The sequence below is a fragment of the Symsagittifera roscoffensis genome, chromosome 2 (genome assembly GCF_963678635.1).
Source record: "Symsagittifera roscoffensis chromosome 2, txSymRosc1.1, whole genome shotgun sequence".
Classification (NCBI taxonomy): Eukaryota; Metazoa; Xenacoelomorpha; order Acoela; family Convolutidae; genus Symsagittifera; species Symsagittifera roscoffensis.
In genome coordinates this window covers 23,694,364-23,715,824 of record NC_087063.1, presented here as the reverse complement: position 1 = coordinate 23,715,824, position 21,461 = coordinate 23,694,364, and the positions used below count along the sequence as shown (strand labels likewise).

Genomic DNA, 21,461 nt, shown 5'->3' with positions numbered 1-21,461 from the left:
GACCAATTCATACTGAAAATTTTGGTGGAGTTCTTTTGGTGGCTCCTCACATACAGGCAATTAAACCATCACGGGGTAAATTGTACTCAAAGCATAAAAGTGCAAAACTCCTGAGGAGAACTACCCAACATTTTTGAATATAACAAGGAAAAAGACTTTGTTTTGTAGATCCATAGAGTCATGGGGTTCTAAATGGTACGTTTTGCTTTGTTTTGATTGTTTTTAACAGTTGGGTTCCGCGAAAAAATTTCCAACACTTCTATCAACGCAGTCAGAAATTTTTACAAGCAGATAGTAAGTTTCAAGAAATTTTGAAATCTATCAGAGGTGACCAAAATTCTTGTTTTACCAGCCATAAGTTCAAACTATATTCATACAAAAATTCATAAAAACTTACTAATTTGTACAGTCGCAGATCATGGATCCGTTGATTGGTAGAAAATTTATAAATTTTGTATAAGCACGCGAGCTTGCTATGATATTTGATTTTGCTAGACACTCAAAAAGCGACGCCATTTTACAAATTAGTCAACCATATAATCTTAAACAAATTGCCCTCAGTGCGAAAAACATTTCTGCAGAAAATTAAAAGACATTTAAAAATCGCAAGTGCAGACAGTTTTTTGACATATTAGACAGGGAAAAAACAGCCATCTCAAAAGATCAACATAAGAGATTGGGATCCGTCGACTGAATTGATGAAATTTTTGTAGACGAATCAATCTCACAGAAAAACCGAAATTGGATGGAGAACGGACAAAATTCGAACAAACAAGTAAAAACGACAAGGAGACCAACGCAGTACTATTTCGTTGAAGAGCCCTTTCTCAAAAGGTATTATCAATCGAGGTTAATAGTCGATCCAACAGAACTTTATTTTTTAAGAACCTAAATGCACAAGTTGTTAGTTCTTTAAAAGTGACAATAGAAATAAATGATATTGCATTTCGGAAATCAGGGGAAAATACTTATTTCTACAGGACAGCAAATCTTTTCTGAGATTTCCGACCCCGAATCTCGAAGCAGGTACAAAAATTCCGAAAAAAAAAACGTTCTCACAACCAGCAATTCCAATAACAACTCACACAATGGCGATAATCTTAATTCCTTTCTCATTGAGAACATCATCCGGAATCAAAAATAAACCAGACGCCAGAATTATAAGGCAAACCGAAAAACAAACTACTTCAAACGAAACATCAAGGAAAAAGAGAAACTGCCGTCAGGTTTAGAACCCAACTAGAAACAACCACCGAGGCCACGAAGATTAAAACATTCTCTATACCGATCAGTTCGAATTAGACGAGTTTACTTTCTTTCTTTTGAATACTTCTGACATTCGTGTTTGGGCGAAAATAAGATGAGATTTCCCTGTAGAGATGTGGCAAGGGAATGCAATACTTTCAATACTTAAGCCAATACTTGCGAAGGTATTCATCAAAACCAAATATAATCGACGTAATTTATAAAATAAAGATTAATTCTGAGGTTTAAGACCACGCACAGACAACCCCAAACTGCCCAATCTCAGTATCTCTAGCTGGAGGAGCCTCACCGATTGAAAAGACACCTGGACAGGGTTGCGAATCTAAACCGATCATCACAGAGAATTCTCCAATGGAACAAGAACCAATTTCCGGAGAAAACACCGTGTTTGAGGTTGTCGACTCATCAGATGAGTTGGAAACTACACGAACGATACGTAATTCCCCTTTTTGTATACATATATCTTTTAAAAACCTGGGAGCACTAAAGTTTTTTTGGTAACATGTTTCTTATATATTTTGTAGACCTTGTTTAGCAACGTGGAACCGCAGACAACCCGATCATTGTGGAACAAACTACAGACATCTTTGCCTCTGTTGAAGAAAACGCGAAATAAATAACAAGCAGTGATATTACCAAAAAAAATCACCCAATTCTTCCAATCCAGCGGAAGCAAAAATCTAGGTTTTTCCTAAATTTTTAACTCACCATCTGGACAAGATACAAATCCAACAGATCATAAAGTGAATGAGCATATTTATATCGAAGGCTAAATCTCATTTGATCAACTCCAAAATTTGACACTACTTCCCGAAGACATAGTCATTTTGTGTCAGAATTGGACAGATTTTCGCGTAAAAATAATCAGGAAAACTCAACCTTCTGATCTTAAACTTGATATTTTTCTCGATATTTTTCATTAAGTATCTTCAAAATGTAGTAAATTTTAGCCAATTGCTTAATTATGAGTTTTTAAATAGCACAGTTTTAGTTCGTTTTTAGTTGGTGACCCATTCCATCGGAATTAAATGCATTTACACACTACTTTCACGTTTTAGTTGTTTATCAGAGTTTATGTACTTTGTAAAATTCATTTTTCAATTTGCCAGTAGCTTACATTCTTTTTTGTGCGCTGTACATTTTCCTTGTTAAGTTGAAGGTTGTGATCTGAAAATGTGCTCATTTATTTTAATTAGTTCTAACATGCCTTTAGTGTAAGCCACAGGGTCGTCGCGCGGTTTTTTTTTGACAAAAAATTGGTATTTCGAGCGCTCCAAAAGTACCCTACTGTAGAAAAATAGCTGCCATCTCATCAATTTTTTGCGAAAATATCTGCAACTGACAGATCAAAATTTTTTATGACAACCTTTCAAAACGGCATTTTTTTGCATGTTCTGAAAAATTTGATTTCTTTTAAAATTCAAAGACGACGTTTTTCTGTGGAATTTGAGCTTAAATTTTGTTTTCTTGTCTGGTTCAGAAAAATTTTGATTAACTTGGCAAAGGTGACCAACGAAAAATGAAATGAAGCGAAAAACCCTTTCGGTGGCCCTTCGCTGTCGGCCCTGATTATGTGTTGTACTCGGTGTTCACGTGGTGGTATATCTAATGTACTAGGTGTTCACGTGGTGGTATGGGACCTTAGTGACCCTCTGGTTACGAGTGTGTTCCTCCAACTAACTTCTCAATTGCGCATTCCCACTATACTCACCAACTTCAGGCAACAAATCGGACAAGTGAGAAACAGTCTGCTGTTGTTAATAGCTAAATAATTAAGTGTTATTTCAATTATTTAATTGAACGCCCATCCAGTTTGATTCGGACAGTTGAAAAGGGATCACTTGAAGTTTCGTTCAGCTTTCGTGCAAAGTTGCAGGCATTAGAAGAACAATATAGTTTTAGTGTCTTGTCAACCGTCAAAAACATTTCACAAAAAGATCATCCCTCATGGTCAATTTACTGAGAAAAAAAACACACTTTCAAAATTCCATAGTACAAGAGAGCCTATTGAGATGGCTCCGAAGGGTTATTTTCCCTAGCTCTTTGCATTTGGTTATTTTTTAGAATGTGAATCAAGTGCCATTTGACCTTATTCAGCAAGAGACCTCGGCCTTGACTCTTCTGCCCACCTTTGCACAGGAAATGGGTGCCATTCTGTATCTGATGCAGTTCTATTCCTGGCCCCACATGGTTCTTATAGCAAGGGTGGGGCAGGATACAGACGCCGCACTCAATATAATCGAGGCCAACAGCGACTCAATTCGGTTAGAAGAATGCAATTGGGGGTGCTTTTCCTTCTAAAGCTGCAAATTAATCTGCATCAGATAAAATAGTTTTACAACTAAAATCATTAAAATCAACTTCCATGTTCGAACATTTAATTTTTAGTGCACAATTTATAGCTTAATTGTTCAAAAGAACGTGTTCTGTGATTTGCAGTTCCGTAATTCGAATTTCAGTAAAAACCGGGGCTCGGGGCTAGAGGGAGGGGCTGAAAAAGCCAAGAAGGGTTTTTTCGGCTCAACATTTTGAGACAAGACGTTGACTTGAACATAGACAAAATTATTCTTTCGAAGAAAGAATGAAATATATTAGCTCGTGGGTTTTTTTTTTGTTTAGACCAGTTTTCGAAAACAAATTCTCGAGGCGGATCGATTCCCTGTTCTTCGAGTTCTCCGACGGGTCTCGCTCACCACTATAGTAACCTGACAAAACTGTCGCTATGAACGAGTCTAACTAAACTGCTCGGTTTAATTTTAATGCTGAAAGTGTAATGCGAAACATTTACCCGTGCCTAATTATCCCTCACCACGAAACTGTTCCAAATTGAAAAGAGACAAGCTAATTTGGTCTTATTAACTCCACTCAACACACGAAACATTATAAGCAAATCATAAAATTTTGGCTGATAATATCAATATTCAAGAATTAAATTTTAATTTTTTCAGGCTCAAATCCATAGTTTATCAATGTTACTCTAAAAGAATATTCGAAACCAGTTATTGAGCAGTCGGAAAAACAAGATTTGGCCCCAATATGAGCAGTCTGTTTTTATTTCTACAGACAAATTTTGATTTTTGACGTAAATTTTATTTACTTAGAAAAGTATTGTTGTCTTTGTCTCAAAATATTATTTCACCTGTAAAGTTATGGGGGTTTAAATATTGCTACTTTTTGGGGTTGAACGATGGCCAATTTGGGATAATTAACGTGTGATACACTTCATGCTATTAACACGTAAGCGGAGATTATCCGTCTTACAAATTATACCAAATTGATACAAGATTGCTTGTATCAAGGCAAAACATTGAATGTTCCGACTGCCTTTTCAGGTAAATGGAGCAGTAACAACATGGAAAAGTTGAATGTAATAAAATGAAATTAAAATTAAAAATAATTTAGAATATTTGTAATAATAACCCCCCACATGCCATATTAAGTACAAAGTGATAGATTTTGCTCTTATTAACAAATCATTCATGGCATATAGTCTTCCTTGAATCAATTTGGAACGATTTCTAAGACGGATTAAATCTCGCTTACGCGTTAGTAGCGCGAAATAAATTGCGCTTTAATTGTCCCAAATTGACCAAAATGGCAATTTCTGAACCCCATTAACTTTACCAATGATGATCACAGGTGGAATATTTTTTCAAATTTACGCTCAAGGCAACAATACTTTTTGAATGAAATAAAAAAAAAAGTTCTGTCAAAAATGGCTATTCAAAAAGTCTAAATTTGTCTGGTGCAAAAAAAACCACCTTGAGCTCAAATATTACGTTACTTTCGTTACGAAAATTGGAAATTTCTTTCTTAAGTGAGAAACATAAAACATTCGCATACCGTGTGGGCAGACGATTTTCAAAAAATTAGAAAAAAAAATAAAAAAATTTTTTTTAAATCGTCACGACACACGGTATGTGAATGTCATACCATGTGTGCGTGTGTGTGGTGGGTGTAAAATAACAACTTCATAAAACATTACAGCAAACACAGCCCTAAAAAGACGGAAACCTAAAAAGGCAAGCGAAACATTCGGGACTTCGCTCTGATTCAAACTGTCTTGTATTATATTGCCTGTAGATAAATTTTGGGCCATCGAATATATTCAACTCAAGGTCAAGTTTGCTACTCAGAAGAAGAGGGAAGAAGAGTGTTGTAAAACACCGAAAAGAACCGACCGGAATCATAAATGGCGCAATTTTTACCCCAAAACAATGGGAGTTGTAAAAATCATGTATTTCTTCTTCTTTTTTTAAACTATAATTTCACACAAGGAAACTATAATTAGTAGTTTGAAGAAGGTTAATTTTTGGAACAAGTGCACAATCTCCTCCCTAAATTAATATAGATTGGAGGTTCTTCACTTAGTTTGGAGTAATATTTTTCAGCCGATCAGGTTCGAGCCTAGTAAATGCAGGCTTTAAGGCTTGAATTTGCCATTTGTTTTAGGGGGAAATTGTTCATGTGGTCTATTAAGATTAGAGATTGTTCATATGGGCCTAATATTCTAATGGTAATCGCAATTGTTTCTGTTTCAGTCCTTTCGAGCATCATCCGCCCATTCTGTATGCGACTAAAAATGGTATATGGTTGACTGTCATGCCTAAACTCATTGCTGTTAGTTAATCTTTTTTTTTAATTTAGAAAATTCAATTTTTAATTTAATTTTTTTTTAGTTTTATTTCCTAAAATATAATTCTTGAAATACTGTTTTTGCTATATAAATCTATTCACAATTTTTCTAAGAGTCTTTTTGTCTAATATTTACTTGAATTTATCAATTTTTTTACGTAAGTGATGCTCTCAAAAGATTTTTTCATCTTCTGCGACTAATATTACTTGTGCTTTTGAGGAAAATTAATTGTACAAGTAATTGTACTAGGATGCCCCGTAAGAGTAGATTTGTTCTTCTCGCAGGTTCGCAGCAGAAACAAAGTGAACATTTTTGTTGTGTTGACGGATGCAGATGAGGCTGCCCAAATCTTCAGACTAGCTGGCTCTCTCAGTCTTCTTGACCCGTAAGTTGCAAAGCATTTTTTTGCCTTTTACAAACAAATAATACTCAGTAGCGGTTTTAGGGGGGGACTCGACTTCCTGTCGACCCAAAGGTTCTCCCCTTTGTACTATTTTGAGATATCCGTTGCGTCAATATATACTAATTTTGAGGTGGTAGCGCGAAAAAAACGCAATTTTTGGTCGAAGTTTTTTTTTTGGCTTGTTTTTTTTGAAAAATTTGACTGCGGGGCAGAAACTTTGGTCAATATAGGGTCTTTATAGTGATTTGGGAGAGCTCAGAAAATCATTTTAGTCGACCTAAAATAAAGTCGAGAAAAATTTCAATTTTTTTTTTGAAAATCCGCTCCCCCTTCGAGAAACTCCTAGATCCGCGCCTGATAATACTACTAATGATAACACATTAAAACATAGAAATTCAGTTGTCACTTTCGAAATTTCAGAGAAAGTTGGAGCCACAGTATTTTTTTGCAAAAAGTTAAAAAAGTTTTTAAATTTTTTTTATATCTGAAATTTTTGAAAGTTTTTCATATATTTTTCCTTTCAATAATTCCGCTGTTTACTCGAGTCTCCTATAAGGCACAAAAAAGCTGAGTGAATTAATTCAACTTGTTTTAAATAAGCTAGAAAACGTTCAACGAAACAATGGGATTTTGAAATAAGACTGGTAATTTGAAAACTGAGAATTGGGCCTGGAATAGCAAAAAAAATAAAAATTCCCGATATTCAGAAATTTTATAAGTTTTTTTTCGAAATCTAATTTCAGACTAAAAAATTTACGCTTGGACACTATTCAAGCGTTTTTTGAGATATCTAAAACCGCGTAGAAAAAAATTCTTCTCGATAGTTACCGTGAGAAGAGTAGAAGAGCGATGAGTAGCTGAAGTCTCCGTCAGTCACAAAAATATCGGTAGTTTGAGGCCCATAATCCGTGTTTGTTGCTTGCGAGGATGATGCAAATTTCTCTATTTCAGAAAAAGCAAAAAACTGATGTAGATCTTAATAAAGAGGCGCTTAACAAAAAGTTTTTTTATAATGGAAGCATTTTTTTATAATGAAAAACCATCTGAACACAAATCTTTTGTCAGTTTCTAGCGATAGGAGCAAAAATTTTGCTCTCTTTTCCCCAATTGCAAATTTTTTAAATGAAATTGTTTTTATTGACATTGTCCGATTGTTAACCAAATCAACATGCGGACTGATTAGATAATAATAATAATAAAATATGGTCATCATATATACCCATGTAAAGCCACTCGTTACATCGCAAAATGAATGCTTAAATGAGGCGGGGAAAAGAAAAAAGCCAAATAGTTATATAAACATATATAAACACAAAAGCAATAAGCGTTTTTTAATTGCTACGACGTTGAAAAAGTCTATGTTATCGGGTATTATTTGGCATTTTTCCTTTCGTTTGCTATCTCCTCACACAAAAATTGGGTACCTATGAACAATCATAAAAGCTCGGGTGACATATCATTTAAAAAAAACTTTTCAATTGGGAGTCAATTGATTGTACGTTTTTCCAAACACTTTTTTATTGAGAAAAGCCGATTTGAATTTTTTGCTTTTAGGACAAAATTACAGTGGAGACACTTTTCCCACCCCTAAGTATAATAGATAATAAACGATTCTGAAAAATTTCTGACATAAAAAAATTTGTTATAATCGATTACGGATGTATAGTTTAGACCACGAAATCGAATATATCGTATTTTTGCCCAATTTATATCTGCTGTTCCCCTTCCAACGTCCAAACTTTCCCGGGGCTGTTAACGTGGGAGGATTGGAGAGCTAAACGGAGGAGGGGTTTGAGAAGAACGCTGCGTTTGGATATGTCTTACGTTTGGTTGTGGGATATGCAGAGTTACTTGTGAAATTTAATAAATAAATGTTTATATTATATATATATATATATGTGGTACTGCGGCGTTAGCAGTAGGTAACCTTGAGGACAGTTTGTTAGCTACTGCATCTGCAGTAACCATATGTGCTAATTATATTTATTATGCTACTATTATGTAAGAGTGGTCAAGGCCATTTGGTGATGCTAAAATCCTATAGATGAATTGGTCAGTGACTTCATACTTCAGTGTATCGAACAGTAACCAATCTCAGCTACGAAACCTTGTTAACAAGAATCAAGAACATTAAATAACAGTATCTATCTTTACTTTTATTCCATAACACGCTATGCAGTTTGGGAATATCACATGGCGCAGTCAGCAGGATTTCTGGCTCAGGATAATAGAACTGACATGGGAATTCCTGTTTTCTGGACCACAGCGAACTCCGATCCACCTTGGAATTTTAAGGTATGGTTCGATCAGTTCCTGATGGCGGTAACTGTAAAAGATAATTTTAACCCAGAAGTTATGCTGGAGGATCCTAAACCGGTGCTGGAGGAGCCGGAACCACGACCAGAAATACCTAGAGAGGGTGAGTCCGCTGCTGCAACAGCAGCTCGAGAAGCACGGGATAGACTGTTAAGGGATCGAGTAGCAGCCGAGAATGAAGAAAGAAGAGAAAGAGGACCTAAAGTGGGTCACAATATTTACTACAATGAAGTTCAAAAGCGACTAGTATCCAGGCTATTTCTTGCGTTCGGGACGGAAGGAAAGAAACGGTTTGTTCAAAAGAATCCACATGTTGAGATTTCGAAATTGGAATTTAAAGAGATGGTCAGATTAACGAAGGAGACTTTCGAAAAATACCAGAGTATCACCTATGAGCGTTATAAGTTATTTAATAGATCGCAGGAAAATGGAGAATCGTTAGAGGCATTTCATGCCGCACTAACTGCGCAAGCAGCCAAATTGGCATTGGACACTTTAGAAGATGAGTTAGTCAGAGATTTATTCATTTCTAAAATGCGAAGCCCAGCATTGCAGGACACATTCACGTTTGATACATTACCTCCTGACGAAGTGTTGAAACGTGCTTTAAAATTTGAGCAGAGCAAACAATCGACACAAGTGTTTCAGAAGTCCACACTGGGCACTCCACAAACAATAACGCAACCGAGTTCTCAAATTAAAATCAAGCAGGAACCGATTCTGGCGGTGGGAAACAGGAATCATAATAATAGAAAACCCTATCGCGAAAGGAATAGACGGAAACAGCCGGAAGGAAGGGCGATATCGAATAAATATAACGCAGATAATCGGAAACAATGCAATAGGTGTGGCAAACCATTCGTGGACTGACATTTGAAAAATTGTGCGGCGATGGGGAAACAATGTAAAAACGGTAATAAACCAAACCAGTTGGCTCGGATGTGTCGATCGCAACAAGTCAATGAAATAACCGAGAATACAGAGAGTTCGGAGGAAGATTGTAATTTGATACAAACATTTGATTCGTGCGAAGAATTTGAGGTTATGGCAATTGAACAAAAAGACAATTAGGTACAGATACATTGAAGAGAAAGTGAGGGGGAACAGAGGTAGCGAAACTGGAGTTAATAAACTCGAAACGAAAAAAATTGACATTCGGAAAGATTCAACATCGGGAAGGATGAAATCATTAAAAGCCCTAATCCGAATTGATAATCAAATCATAAATATGACAGTGGACACAGGAAGTCCAATTTCATTTCTAAATTGGACAGTGGCAAAGCAGATTTTAGATTCGTCAGGGAAAATGAAGGCGAAAATACAGTCCGCTGGCTGGGAAGTCCCGGATGCTTCATTTCTTATAACTTAACGAAGAACACGGTGCATATTAGGCTTAGATTTACAAAATAAAGTGGGTATCACCACTACGCAGAGACCCGCTCCGAAGAAAAAATCCCGATTTGACATAATGCTGTGTGAACAGTCGGAAGCGTGGAAAGAAAAGTTCTATGATGATTTCAAAAACCTGTTCGACAAAAAAGGACGATCAATACATCATGTAGTAAGTACGACGTTCAAGTACCCTCTCAGCCCGATTCAGGAAAAGGGGAGGAGAATACCTATCCATGTGCAGGAAAAAGTTGAGAAGGAAATTGAAAAATTACTACTAGAAGGCCATATTCAAAGGTTAGATAAGTGTACTAGTGATTGTTTCATAGCCCCTATTGTCATCACGGTGAAGAAATATGACTCAATTAAGTTGGCACTGGATGCAAAGCCCATCAACAGACAATTGTACAAAAACAAGTAACAAATGCCGAATGTGGAGGAGCTATTAGACGGAGTCAGTCAGATAGTAACTGCACAAGCAGCAGGTACTTTGTTCTTCACTGTGTTAGACATGAAATATGCGTATAGTCAGCTAAAGTTGACACGGCAAACTGCAAGGCAGTGTAATTTCAATATCGTAGGGGGGAAAGCAACAGGTACATATCAATTTTTGACGGGATTCTACGGGTTGGCAGATATGCCAGCAGAATTTCAAAAAGCAATGGATCGAACGTTAAATAATTCTAATAACACGTTTTGTTTCTTGGATGACATATTGATCGTTTCAAAGGGATCGGAGCTAGAACATGAAAAACTAATATCTGACGTCCTAATGAAGTTAGATAAGGAAAACTTATCACTGAAGTTGTCGAAATGTGAATTCTTTAAAACAGAAGTAAACTGGCTCGGACATAAATTTTCAGAAAGTGGGGTTACCCCGAAGATTACGAAAACGGAAGCTATTCTTAAGTTAGAGCATCCCAAGTCGCTCAAACAACTTAGGTCCTTCCTAGGTAGCATTAATCACCTTTCGAAGTTTATACCAAATGCAGCTAATTTGACAGCCAAGCTTAGACCATTACTGCGAGAGGAAAATGAAAATAAAAAATTGAAAAATATTAAAGTCCCAGTAAAAAAATTCGAATGGGGATCCGAATACACTGAGGTGTTTGAGGAAATCAAACAAGCAGTAGCAAACATTGCCAAATTTGAATTATTATGACCCGGCTAGGGAAACTCGGGTCAAATGTGATGCAAGTCATAGTGGACTAGGGGCATCGTTAGAGCAACAAACAAAAAATTATGAATGGATCCCAATTTCATTCGCATCGCGCTACCTGAATAATCAAGAAAAAAAGTATTCTACTAATGAGTTTGAGTTATTAGTGGTAGTTTGGGCAGTTGATCCTTTCAAACATTACTTATTAGGAAAAAAAATTGTAATAGTCACTGATCATAAGGCATTAACATCTGCCTTAGAAGGCAATCGGTCTAATAAGACCTATCAATCAAGATTAACGAGATGGGTGGATAGATTATTGCCTTATCAATTCAAAATCGTTCATAATCCTGGAAAGGATATGGGGATAGTTGATTACCTCTCTAGAGAACCAACAGGAGAACCCTGGCCAGAAACAAAATTGGACGAAAAATTTGTGGTCACTTCAATTGAGTGTTTTCATAGAGCACTCGACTGTTTGTACAGTCGGCTGAATGCTACTGATGCAACAATTCAGAATGAAAAAGTTCTAGAACATTCGCAGAAACAGATACGAGAAGACAAGTTGTCAAAATCCAAGCATGGTTGCCATAGCAACAAAACGGTCAAAAACCGAACAAAGCTCGACTGAAACGAAAACAATTGCGATTCAAATTTTTTGCCTATTAATAACGCGTTGAATCAGAACACTTTTGTCAATTTCACTAGAGCAGTTCAGTCGGTCAATTTAATCCAAAACAGTAAACAAATTTCAGAAGAAATGGAGAGCAAAAAAAAACAAAGAAGAAGGCGGTGCGGATCGGAGACTGTAGGACAACGGAGGAGAGCGATAAATTAACAGAGGAAGAAATAACTGAGACTACCTTTCGTCGAACGTGTAGGATAAGGAGAGGAACGCTGGATAAATCGGGATCAGACAGTTTTGAAGAGGATAGCTGTGCTGCACGAGCAGTAATGTGGGATCAGGACGCAGAGGAGACCAAAAACCTACTATCCTTTTTGGATCTAGTTAGTCAAGATCAAGAGATGTCGGGAAACATCAAAGAGCTGGAGGCGGCAACACAGATAGTCACGAGTAGCCCAAGAGCAGGTACTCGTTCAGTTTCACCAACAAAATCTATTATAGAAGTGGATTTAACCGCGGAGGATGACGATCAGAGTCAAGAAGTCAGTGAAATTCAACCATCGAGAAGGATCAACAAACGACAGACTCAGTTGGAGAACTCATTGGTAGATATGGGAGATGTCGGGAAATTTAGCTTGTCTAAACTATTTGACAAAACGCTGTTGGCCGAACTCATCTCTGAAGATGTGTGGATGGACCGGTTACGACGCGTAATAGAGAGGAAAGACCGGGCAGGATTTGAACTCATGGGCCCGTATACGAATCAGCTGTGGAATCAACTCTCAGTAATCGATGACTGCATACTGGTGGACAATAGGCTAGCAGTTGCAGTACAACTTCGTCCAGCAGTTATAAAGCGAATTAACCGAGGACATCCGGGGCAAGAGGCAATGCTTGACGTGTCGAACTATTTGTGGTGGCCCCACATGCACAAGGATATTGTGAACTTAGCGGAGGAGTGTAGAGAATGTACACGCTATGGTAAGAATGCAAAATATATTTTACCAAAAAATTCCTCGCAACCACTGCCACTGCTATCGCAGCCGGGACAGGAGGTTCAGTTAGATTACGCGGGACCCTTAGAAGATTATAAGGGGAAGAAAATCTACTTGCTAACAGCGATTGATCGTTATTCAAAATTTCCTTCGGTTAAAATACAAAATCAACGGGGGGGAAATCCACTATTAAATTCTTACGGTCATACATAGATACGCACGGAATCCCAGAATCGATAGAAACTGATCAATTCTCTGGATTCAAAGGAAAAGCAATGAAAAAATTCCGCCTCGAAAACAACATAGAACAAAAGTTCTGCCCGGTGGGTGACCATCGCGGTTGTAGTCTAGTTGAAAGAACAATACAAACCATAAAAAGGCGTTTGGGGGTGATGCTACTGGAAGAAAATGTAAAGTCAATAAAACTATGTCTCAGTACGATAATTAGGGACATGCGGTGGATAAAGCAGAAAACCATTCAAAAATCACCGTTTGAATCACGTTTCAGTAAATTACCAAAAACAGTGTTCAAAATTATACGAGATAAAATTGTAGAATTCTCTGATCATTTAGATAAACAGCATCTGGAGAGGTCGGCATTAACTGCAAATCAACTAGAGAAGAGGATTGACCAATCTCGGGATTCTCTCAAAATCGTCAAGAAGGGGCAGAAGAGCCGGGATATCAGCCCTCTCTTCAAACAAGAGAACATGTCGACACAGGAGAAGAACAGAGCAAGAACTCTCCGGACCCTGTTAGAAGCCAACGCCAACTGGAATGCAGAGCGGCGTAGATATGACGGACCCATCCTACAACAATTAGTGGACACCACAAGCACTATCGACCCAGATTTGCGGAAAGAGCTCCTATATTCATGGGAGAAGGAATTCGTCGAGGACAAACCAAAGGGGTCGGAGTGGAACAGTCACAACCTCAGCCGTAGAGACGAGACAAGAAAAAGTGGGGCGGCACTGACAAAACCGTTCAAAGGAAAAGTTATTTTCGAGTCACCGAAAACAGTGACAACCGCTGCGGGAGCAGTATATCGCAAAAGCGATCTGGCAAAGATGACGAGTTCCTCTACGAAGATACCCAAGGATGGGACAAGCCAAAAAGAGAAGGCAAAGAGTCCATCTGAAGAGCCAAAGAGTAAGCACCAAAAGAAGGATGACGAGCTAGATGATGACATGGTAGCGGAAGAGGAGGAATTGAACATATCGAGTGAACAGTTAAAGGACCTCTTCCAGGACAGCGAGACCGTAGTCACATCGCGGGACACACCTGTTGGTGGGGGGCTCAATTTAGCAATAAAGCGAGCGAAGCCAAATCTCGGGGGTCCAAAGACAGCTGGACCGAAAACACAAGAGCAGGTGTCATTAAACCCGATAGGGGATTCACAGGATAAAAAGGAACGAACAACCAAGTCCAAAGGAAAATTGGACAAAAAGAAAGCTGCTGTAACAGCAGAAGAGGCCAGAGCACCAGGACAAACAGAAACGGTGGACCAAACTGATCAACCGAGCAGTTCGAACCCCAAAGCTAAACAGTCAAAGAAACGCATAACAAGGGACACTTCACCTAGCTCAATTTTGAATGCGTTTCAAAACCAGGACATGGGAGCCGAGGAATGGCAAAGCCTCGCAGACCAAGTGTTGACAAGAGGTCTGCAGAAGACGGCGGAAGAAATAATTAAATCAAGAACTGAAAATCTGACAGAGACGACAGGCGAACACGGATCTCCGCCCGGAATTTCGGATGACTCAATAGTAGATGAACAAGTTGGTACGAGCGTGAGGCGCAGTAAGCCAGCCACGAAAAACCAGGGGCCTAAAAAACTGGGTAGCCCAGTTAAACATTCGGTTAAGTAGATTAGTGCAGACGAGGAAGCAGACATAAATGAAATGGCTCTGGAGCAGTATAGATACGGTCTGGCAAATGTGAAGACTGATAAGAATAAGCCGATGGAAACCCGCTTGAAGCTTCTAGAACGCCACTTATTTCAAAAAAAGTTTGAATATACCGCACTGGACACGACGCAGCCGTGGAGTACACAGTGGAAAGTGCCTCTGGAGATTAAGAAACACTCAAATTAGAAAGAAGGAAAACAGAAAAACTTAAAGTAAAAACAAAACACCTCCATCATCAATGGGATCACAAAACTGAGCTGAAAACTCGTATTATTGATATTTATTTATATAATTTTATATGTATTAGATAAAATTTTATTGGTCCTTGGGGGAATGTGGTACTGCGGCGTTAGCAGTAGGTAACCTTGAGAACAGTTTGTTAGCTACTGCATCTGCAGTAACCATATGTGCTAATTATATTTTATATGCTATTATTATATAAGAGCTGTCAAGGCCATTTGGTGATGCTAAAATCCTATAGATGAATTGGTCAGTGATTTCATACTTCAGTGTATCGAACAGTAACCAATCTCAGCTACGAAACCTTGTTAACAAGAATCAAGAACATTAAATTAACAGTATCTATCTTTACTTTTATTCCATAACACGCTATGCAGTTTGGGAATATCACATGGCGCAGTCAGCAGGATTTCTGGCTCAGGATAATAGAACTGACATGGGAATTCCTGTTTTCTGGACCACAGCGAACTCCGATCCACCTTGGAATTTTAAGGTATGGTTCGATCAGTTCCTGATGGCGGTAACTGTAAAAGACAATTTCAACCCAGAAGTTATGCTGGAGGATCCTAAACCGGTGCTGGAGGAGCCGGAACCACGACCAGAAATACCTAGAGAGGATGAGTCCGCTGCTGCAACAGCAGCTCGAGAAGCACGGGATAGACTGTTAAGGGATCGAGTAGCAGCCGAGAATGAAGAAAGAAGAGAAAGAGGACCTAAAGTGGGTCACAATATTTACTACAATGAAGTTCAAAAGCGACTAGTATCCAGGCTATTTCTTGCGTTCGGGACGGAAGGAAAGAAACGGTTTGTTCAAAAGAATCCACATGTTGAGATTTCGAAATTGGAATTTAAAGAGATGGTCAGATTAACGAAGGAGACTTTCGAAAAATACCAGAGTATCACCTATGAGCGTTATAAGTTATTTAATAGATCGCAGAAAAATGGAGAATCGTTAGAGGCATTTCATGTCGCACTAACTGCACAAGCAGCCAAATCGGCATTGGACACTTTAGAAGATGAGTTAGTCAGAGATTTATTCATTTCTAAAATGCGAAGCCCAGCATTGCAGGGCACATTCACGTTTGAAACATTACCTCCTGACGAAGTGTTGAAACGTGCTATAAAATTTGAGCAGAGCAAACAATCGACACAAGCGTTTCAGAAGTCCACACTAGGCACTGCACAAACAATAACGCAACCGAGTTCTCAAATTAAAATCAAGCAGGAACCGATTCTGGCGGTGGGAAACAGGAATCACAATAATAGAAAACCCTATCGCGAAAGGAATAGACGGAAACAGCCGGAAGGAAGGGCGATATCGAATAAATTTAACGCAGATGATCGGAAACAATGCAATAGGTGTGGCAAACCATTCGTGGATGGACGTTTGAAAAATTGTGCGGCGATGGGGAAACAATGTAAAAAACTGTAATAAACCAAACCACTTTGCTCGGATGTGTCGATAATAGCAAAGAGACTTAGTGTAAAGCATCTAAACTACTAAACAAAACAACAATTGTTAGTATTGAAAAAAAATTACTTTTTTGAAAAACATTCTCCAAAAAAATCTTTTAGAATCGTTAAAATTGATTATGATTGATTATAATGAGTTATATTTGCGTTAAAAAAACGTAAGATTAAGTTTCATTTGCAAAGAGTTAAATTCAGTTGTTGAATTTGTAATATTCTACTAGGAAATGACAAAAAAAGATGAAAAAAAATTGATTTATGTTAACAAGCGTTCGGTGCAAGTCTTTACATTGAATCATTTTTTAATTAAAACCGTTTTTTTTATTCGTCAGATAATTTTTTGTAATCTCTTCCAAGATAATTGTTAGTCTGTTCAAGCCTAAAAAAAAGAAACATCAAAATTTGAAATAAAAATCGAATCAATAATAATAGTGTTCGGACATTCTTTGCTGCTTGTTCCGACAATTGAAAATTGAGGGGGAGGAATATGGTTTTCGGGCATGTTTTTTTTCCACCTAAATTCAAGAACAACATACAATCACCGGAATGGATTGAGTGATAAATTATAGTACGGAGTTTTCAGTGGTATATCGAACGTATATATAAGAAAAATTCCATACAGATGTCCCAGTGTTGAGAAAACCGAGATGAAGTTTTTGAGTTTTTGCCTAATTTCCTGATTTCGAAAGAATAAAGCGATCGTAACGTTTGCTATATGAAAATTGGTCATTTAAGCTAAATAATTTAGATATCACTTTAAGGAAAACTTGTTCATTTAGCGCTTCCTTGGCCAAAAAAGTTTTCTAAAAAAAGTTTTTCAAAATAGTTTTCTAGAAAGTTTGTGCAATAAAATTTAAAAAAAAAGTTTTTTTGTTATTTTTGTGTGTAACTCATTCGTTGGAAAAAAATTGTTGTACATTATGCCTAACTCGCTAACTTTCTACGCTTTCGAAAAGTTTTCTTATCGCCGGCTTAATTCCTTCGGTTGAAAAAATTAATTTTCCTTTTACCAGCAATATTTTTCTATGACACAGGAAGTACGTGTGGATAGTGTCTGAGAGAGTGGTGAGAGGAAGGCAGTCCAATTACATGCCAGAGGGTCTGGTCGGGTTCAGGGCCAACATCCCCAGCAGCCAGTCCAGGATCACAGACGCTGTCAAAGTAAGTGCCACGCGGAAATGATTACGCAATGAGATGTCGTGGAATAATCACTCATCGCAGAAAATGCTGTTTTAAGCTGATGAGAGCTGAGGATTCAAAATCTGAAAGAAAAGCGTGACAATTTATTCACAGTTTATTGAATTTTAAGTGATTCAAATTTTCAGCCATTCGGTTGTTCTGTGTTTAGAATAGTCTCCCCATGTGGCTTTTCTAATGCAATTAGGGTCAAATTGAAAATCTGGACTATATTCTTTAAAATTGTAAAAATAAAATGTTTCGTTTTAATTTTTTCTAATGCCATTCACAGGCTCAAATCTTTTAATCGATTTGAAATTGTACGAGCTAAAAATATGCAGTCTGTAAAAATGTTATACCGAAAAAGTTTGTTCTGAAAACTGGTACGCAGGGGCGGATCTAGGATTTTCTCGAGGGGGGGGGGGCGGATTTTCAAAAAGTTTTCGAAAATTTTGACGACCTTTTTTTTTTTTTTTGGGTCGATCAGATTGACGTTCCGAGCTCTCCCAAAGCAGTAAAAAGACCCTGTTTTGGCCAAACTTTCTGCGCCGCAGGCAATTTGAAAAAACAGGTCAAAAAAGCCGTTTTTGGGCACTTTTTGGAAAATTTTGACAAGAAAAACGCATTTTTTTGGCGCGCGCTCCCCCTCAAAATTAGTATATATTGGCGCCGAAGGCGCCTTTAGAAAAAACAGGTCAAAAAAGCCGTTTTTGGGCACTTTTTGGAAAATTTTGACAAGAAAAACGCATTTTTTTGGCGCGCGCTCCCCCTCAAAATTAGTATATATTGGCGCCGAAGGCGCCTTTAGAAAAATTTTAGGGTCGGTCGGCCAAAAATGGATTTCTTAAAAAGTACCAAAGGGGGGACCCTTTGGGTTGGCAGGGGTTCGAATCCCTGAGGAGGGGGATGCGTCCGCCCCCCCGCCCCCCCCCCCCTAAATCCGCCTCTGCTGGTACGTATACATTTTGAGGAAGCGCTCTTCGAAAATATTGTATTGGTCGACCAAAAAGAGATGTTGCTAATTAGTTCAAAAAGATGGACAAAATAGGAGAGAGAGTAACTCAAATAAATCGAACTTCTGAGGACGTGGAGGGATTCTCAACCCCCCTTAAGTTCACTACTGGTAGTATATGTGTTGTAGATGATCATCCGTGCGCATCGAGAGGAAAGTAGGAAAGGGGAGGCATTCTACGTGGTCCAGAGGTCATGCTACTCAGCTGAACAGATGCTACACCACCCAAAAACACTGGCTCCGTAACTGACAATTAATTTGAACTAAGTAAAAGAGTTAAACTAAAAACTAAAACAGCTAATTACGGATCTTTTAAAATATCCCCCTCTGCTCCTATTGCAAACGGGGATATTCGGCAAAAAGCATTTGATTAGCCGTCATATTAATTATGCGCGAACCATTTCCTAAATCAACAAGTTGAGAGCAGTTAGCTACCATCAAAATTTACATGCAAACGACGACTCGTATTTAGCTGGACGATTCGATATTTTTAAATTCACTCAAAAATTCTACTACTCATTAGTTGATCAACTGTCCATTTGATTCAAATTGGGAAAAATCTATTTAGAAATCTAATTATAAAAAGTTATAAAGACTAAAAGGGGTATATTGATCTACAGTATGATTTCATTTGTAGAGCCCTCCTAAACACTTCGATGCTGGGCAGCGATGGCCTGATCACCTTCGACAAGACACTTCTGCCAGGACATAGAAGCACATACAACTACAGTCTGGTCAACCTCCAGAAAAGTAAGTAAATCATCAAACAAAGTTTCAGAATGATTTGAGAAAATACATTTTGCAATAGAAAAATTGAAGCATTTCAATTCATAGTCTATTAGTTCCAAACAATGAGAAAAACCGCGTTCAGGCAATTCAGCCGAACCAAATGGGCCAATATAAAATTGAGAGAATTCAACCAAGAATACCCTGTCAATTTTTTAAGATTAAGACCATTTCATCCACGGGGGAAAGGACCAACACAAGAGCTGTACAGCTCATCACGGTGAACCGCTGTTGTGCCCCTGTTTAAGAACTACATGCAATTTTTTTGGTTATTTTTCTGGGCTGGGTTATGTTGCTTCACCCTCAAGCAACGAGCACGGATCATGGTGGGCCTCGAACATCCGACCTTTCGGTCGACAGACAAATTCAGCCACAGACAATTCGGTCGACCTCATTCCTTGAAATAACGAACTCACTCAGACAAAATTGGAAGAAACAGGTGATACCCAGTTGCGGATCCAGAAGGTTTCTGGGACGAGGGGTCTGCATTTTGGAAAAAAATTATATCAAAAATTTCCTTGATTTACTTTCTGGTCGGTGAAAATAATTTTCTAGGCTCTCTGCAAACAATAAGGAAAAACCTACTTAGCCAACAGTCGGCCAATAAACTGGTCTACAGACAAAAATTTGCAAAAATTAGCAAAGTGCAAATTTTGGGCTTTTTAGATAAACCTGGGAAAAATATGGACTTAAACTTGGAACTTATGAAATCGTACTAACAATGGGCAGTTTTGGTGGAAACCTTGATTGGCTTTGCTGTGAAATCAGCACTTCTTCGTTAAGGTTTCGTCAAAAGTCCAGTAGTGATTCAGACTCTGTTCAAGGCCACTTCAATTTTGATCAGAGGTTAAACCACAGATAAATAGCACAGAACCCGTTATTTTCCAAGTTTTTAAATGAAGTTTAAATCCTGTACTACAAAAAAAAACAGTTTTTTTCAACTAATGATGAACAAATGATCAGCACTGAACCAATGGTTGCTAAGTTTTTTTCCGCAGTATAGTTGAAAATTTTTTAAACCATTTGAGCGAAAACGATTCTTAGCATCATTTGCGGGTTGTATCGTAGATCTCAGACTTTTAAATCCATTTTCAAATACTAGATCTCAGACTCCAATCTGAGGAAAGGCGAGATAATAACGGTTACAAAAACAAATCGGAACTTAATCTAGATTGTTTTGCGCCTTTACGCTAAATTGATGATATTTCCGCCGTCCAAAATGATCTGCGCGCCTACATCTATTTTGTTATAAGTTTCAATCAGTTGGGCTGGTAAAGAAATTTCAGTGAATGACACGGTGACGAGTCCGATCCAGACAGTGAACTTAATAGGCAATTATGAGAGACCGTAAAGCAAGCAAATCAGAAGCAAAGCATCCAATTAGAAGAAAATTATTAGCCGAATGTTATGATACTATGTATTACAGGAGTTCAGTTAATCTTATTTTTGTTCGATTTAACTGCAAGGAAGATGTGAAATAATATTGATGACCCTGAAGGATTTATTTGGTCAAAAACTACAACTTATAGGTTAATTAGTTTTTTGGAAATGGTTTCTACGTGTGGAAATCAGTGAGAAGCAAAAATCCGACGTGAAAATGAGCAGTTTTAGGTTGATTAACTTCGTTCAGATTCGTTGACCGAAAAACAATTTTTCAACTATTTGGCATTAACTATAATCAGCCAAATTTTCAAAAGAGCATTTCACTTACAAAGCCCAACACCACAAATCCGAACACCACTACAACAAGACTGCTCGTATCAGGGCGAAGCCTTGTAAGTTCTATGGAGCAGAAATAACTTGAAAAAATTAAACGTAATAAATGAAAACGAATTTTTTTGTTAAACTTGAAATTTTTTGTGAAAACTATCCCCCCACACGCCATATAAAGTACAAAGTGATAGATTTTGCTTCTTGTAACCCATAACTTTACACTAAAAGATTACAGATGAAATATTTTTTTTCAAATTTAAGCTCAGGACAACAATATTTTTTATGAATGATATAAAAATTCCGTCAAAAATGGCTAGTTAAAAATTCGAATTTTGTCTGAAGAAAAAGCAACCCCAAGCACAAAAATT

The 21,461-nt window shown here is 37.7% G+C and overlaps 2 protein-coding genes across 4 annotated transcripts in view; both read left to right on the top strand.

The window, feature by feature from the left end:
* The window catches only part of LOC134839384 (apoptosis-resistant E3 ubiquitin protein ligase 1-like), a 381,686-nt gene that overhangs the window by 113,585 nt on the left and 246,640 nt on the right, over positions 1-21,461 (top strand). The window lies entirely within an intron of this gene.
* LOC134839106 (glutamate receptor ionotropic, NMDA 1-like) overlaps positions 1-21,461 on the top strand; it is a 63,700-nt gene that overhangs the window by 14,055 nt on the left and 28,184 nt on the right. Inside the window, exons 1-8 of one of the 3 annotated variants that reach the window (XM_063854542.1) lie at positions 2,499-2,525; positions 2,884-3,002; positions 3,331-3,530; positions 5,808-5,886; positions 6,187-6,287; positions 17,441-17,567; positions 18,724-18,836; positions 19,232-19,344. In XM_063854542.1, the coding sequence (XP_063710612.1) occupies positions 3,409-3,530; positions 5,808-5,886; positions 6,187-6,287; positions 17,441-17,567; positions 18,724-18,836; positions 19,232-19,344 (655 nt within the window). In that variant the 5' untranslated portion in view covers positions 2,499-2,525; positions 2,884-3,002; positions 3,331-3,408. Of the gene's footprint in view, positions 1-2,498; positions 2,526-2,883; positions 3,003-3,330; positions 3,531-5,807; positions 5,887-6,186; positions 6,288-17,440; positions 17,568-18,723; positions 18,837-19,231; positions 19,345-21,461 lie in introns of those variants that run through there. The other 2 variants (XM_063854540.1, XM_063854541.1) reach the window with 2 other exon arrangements.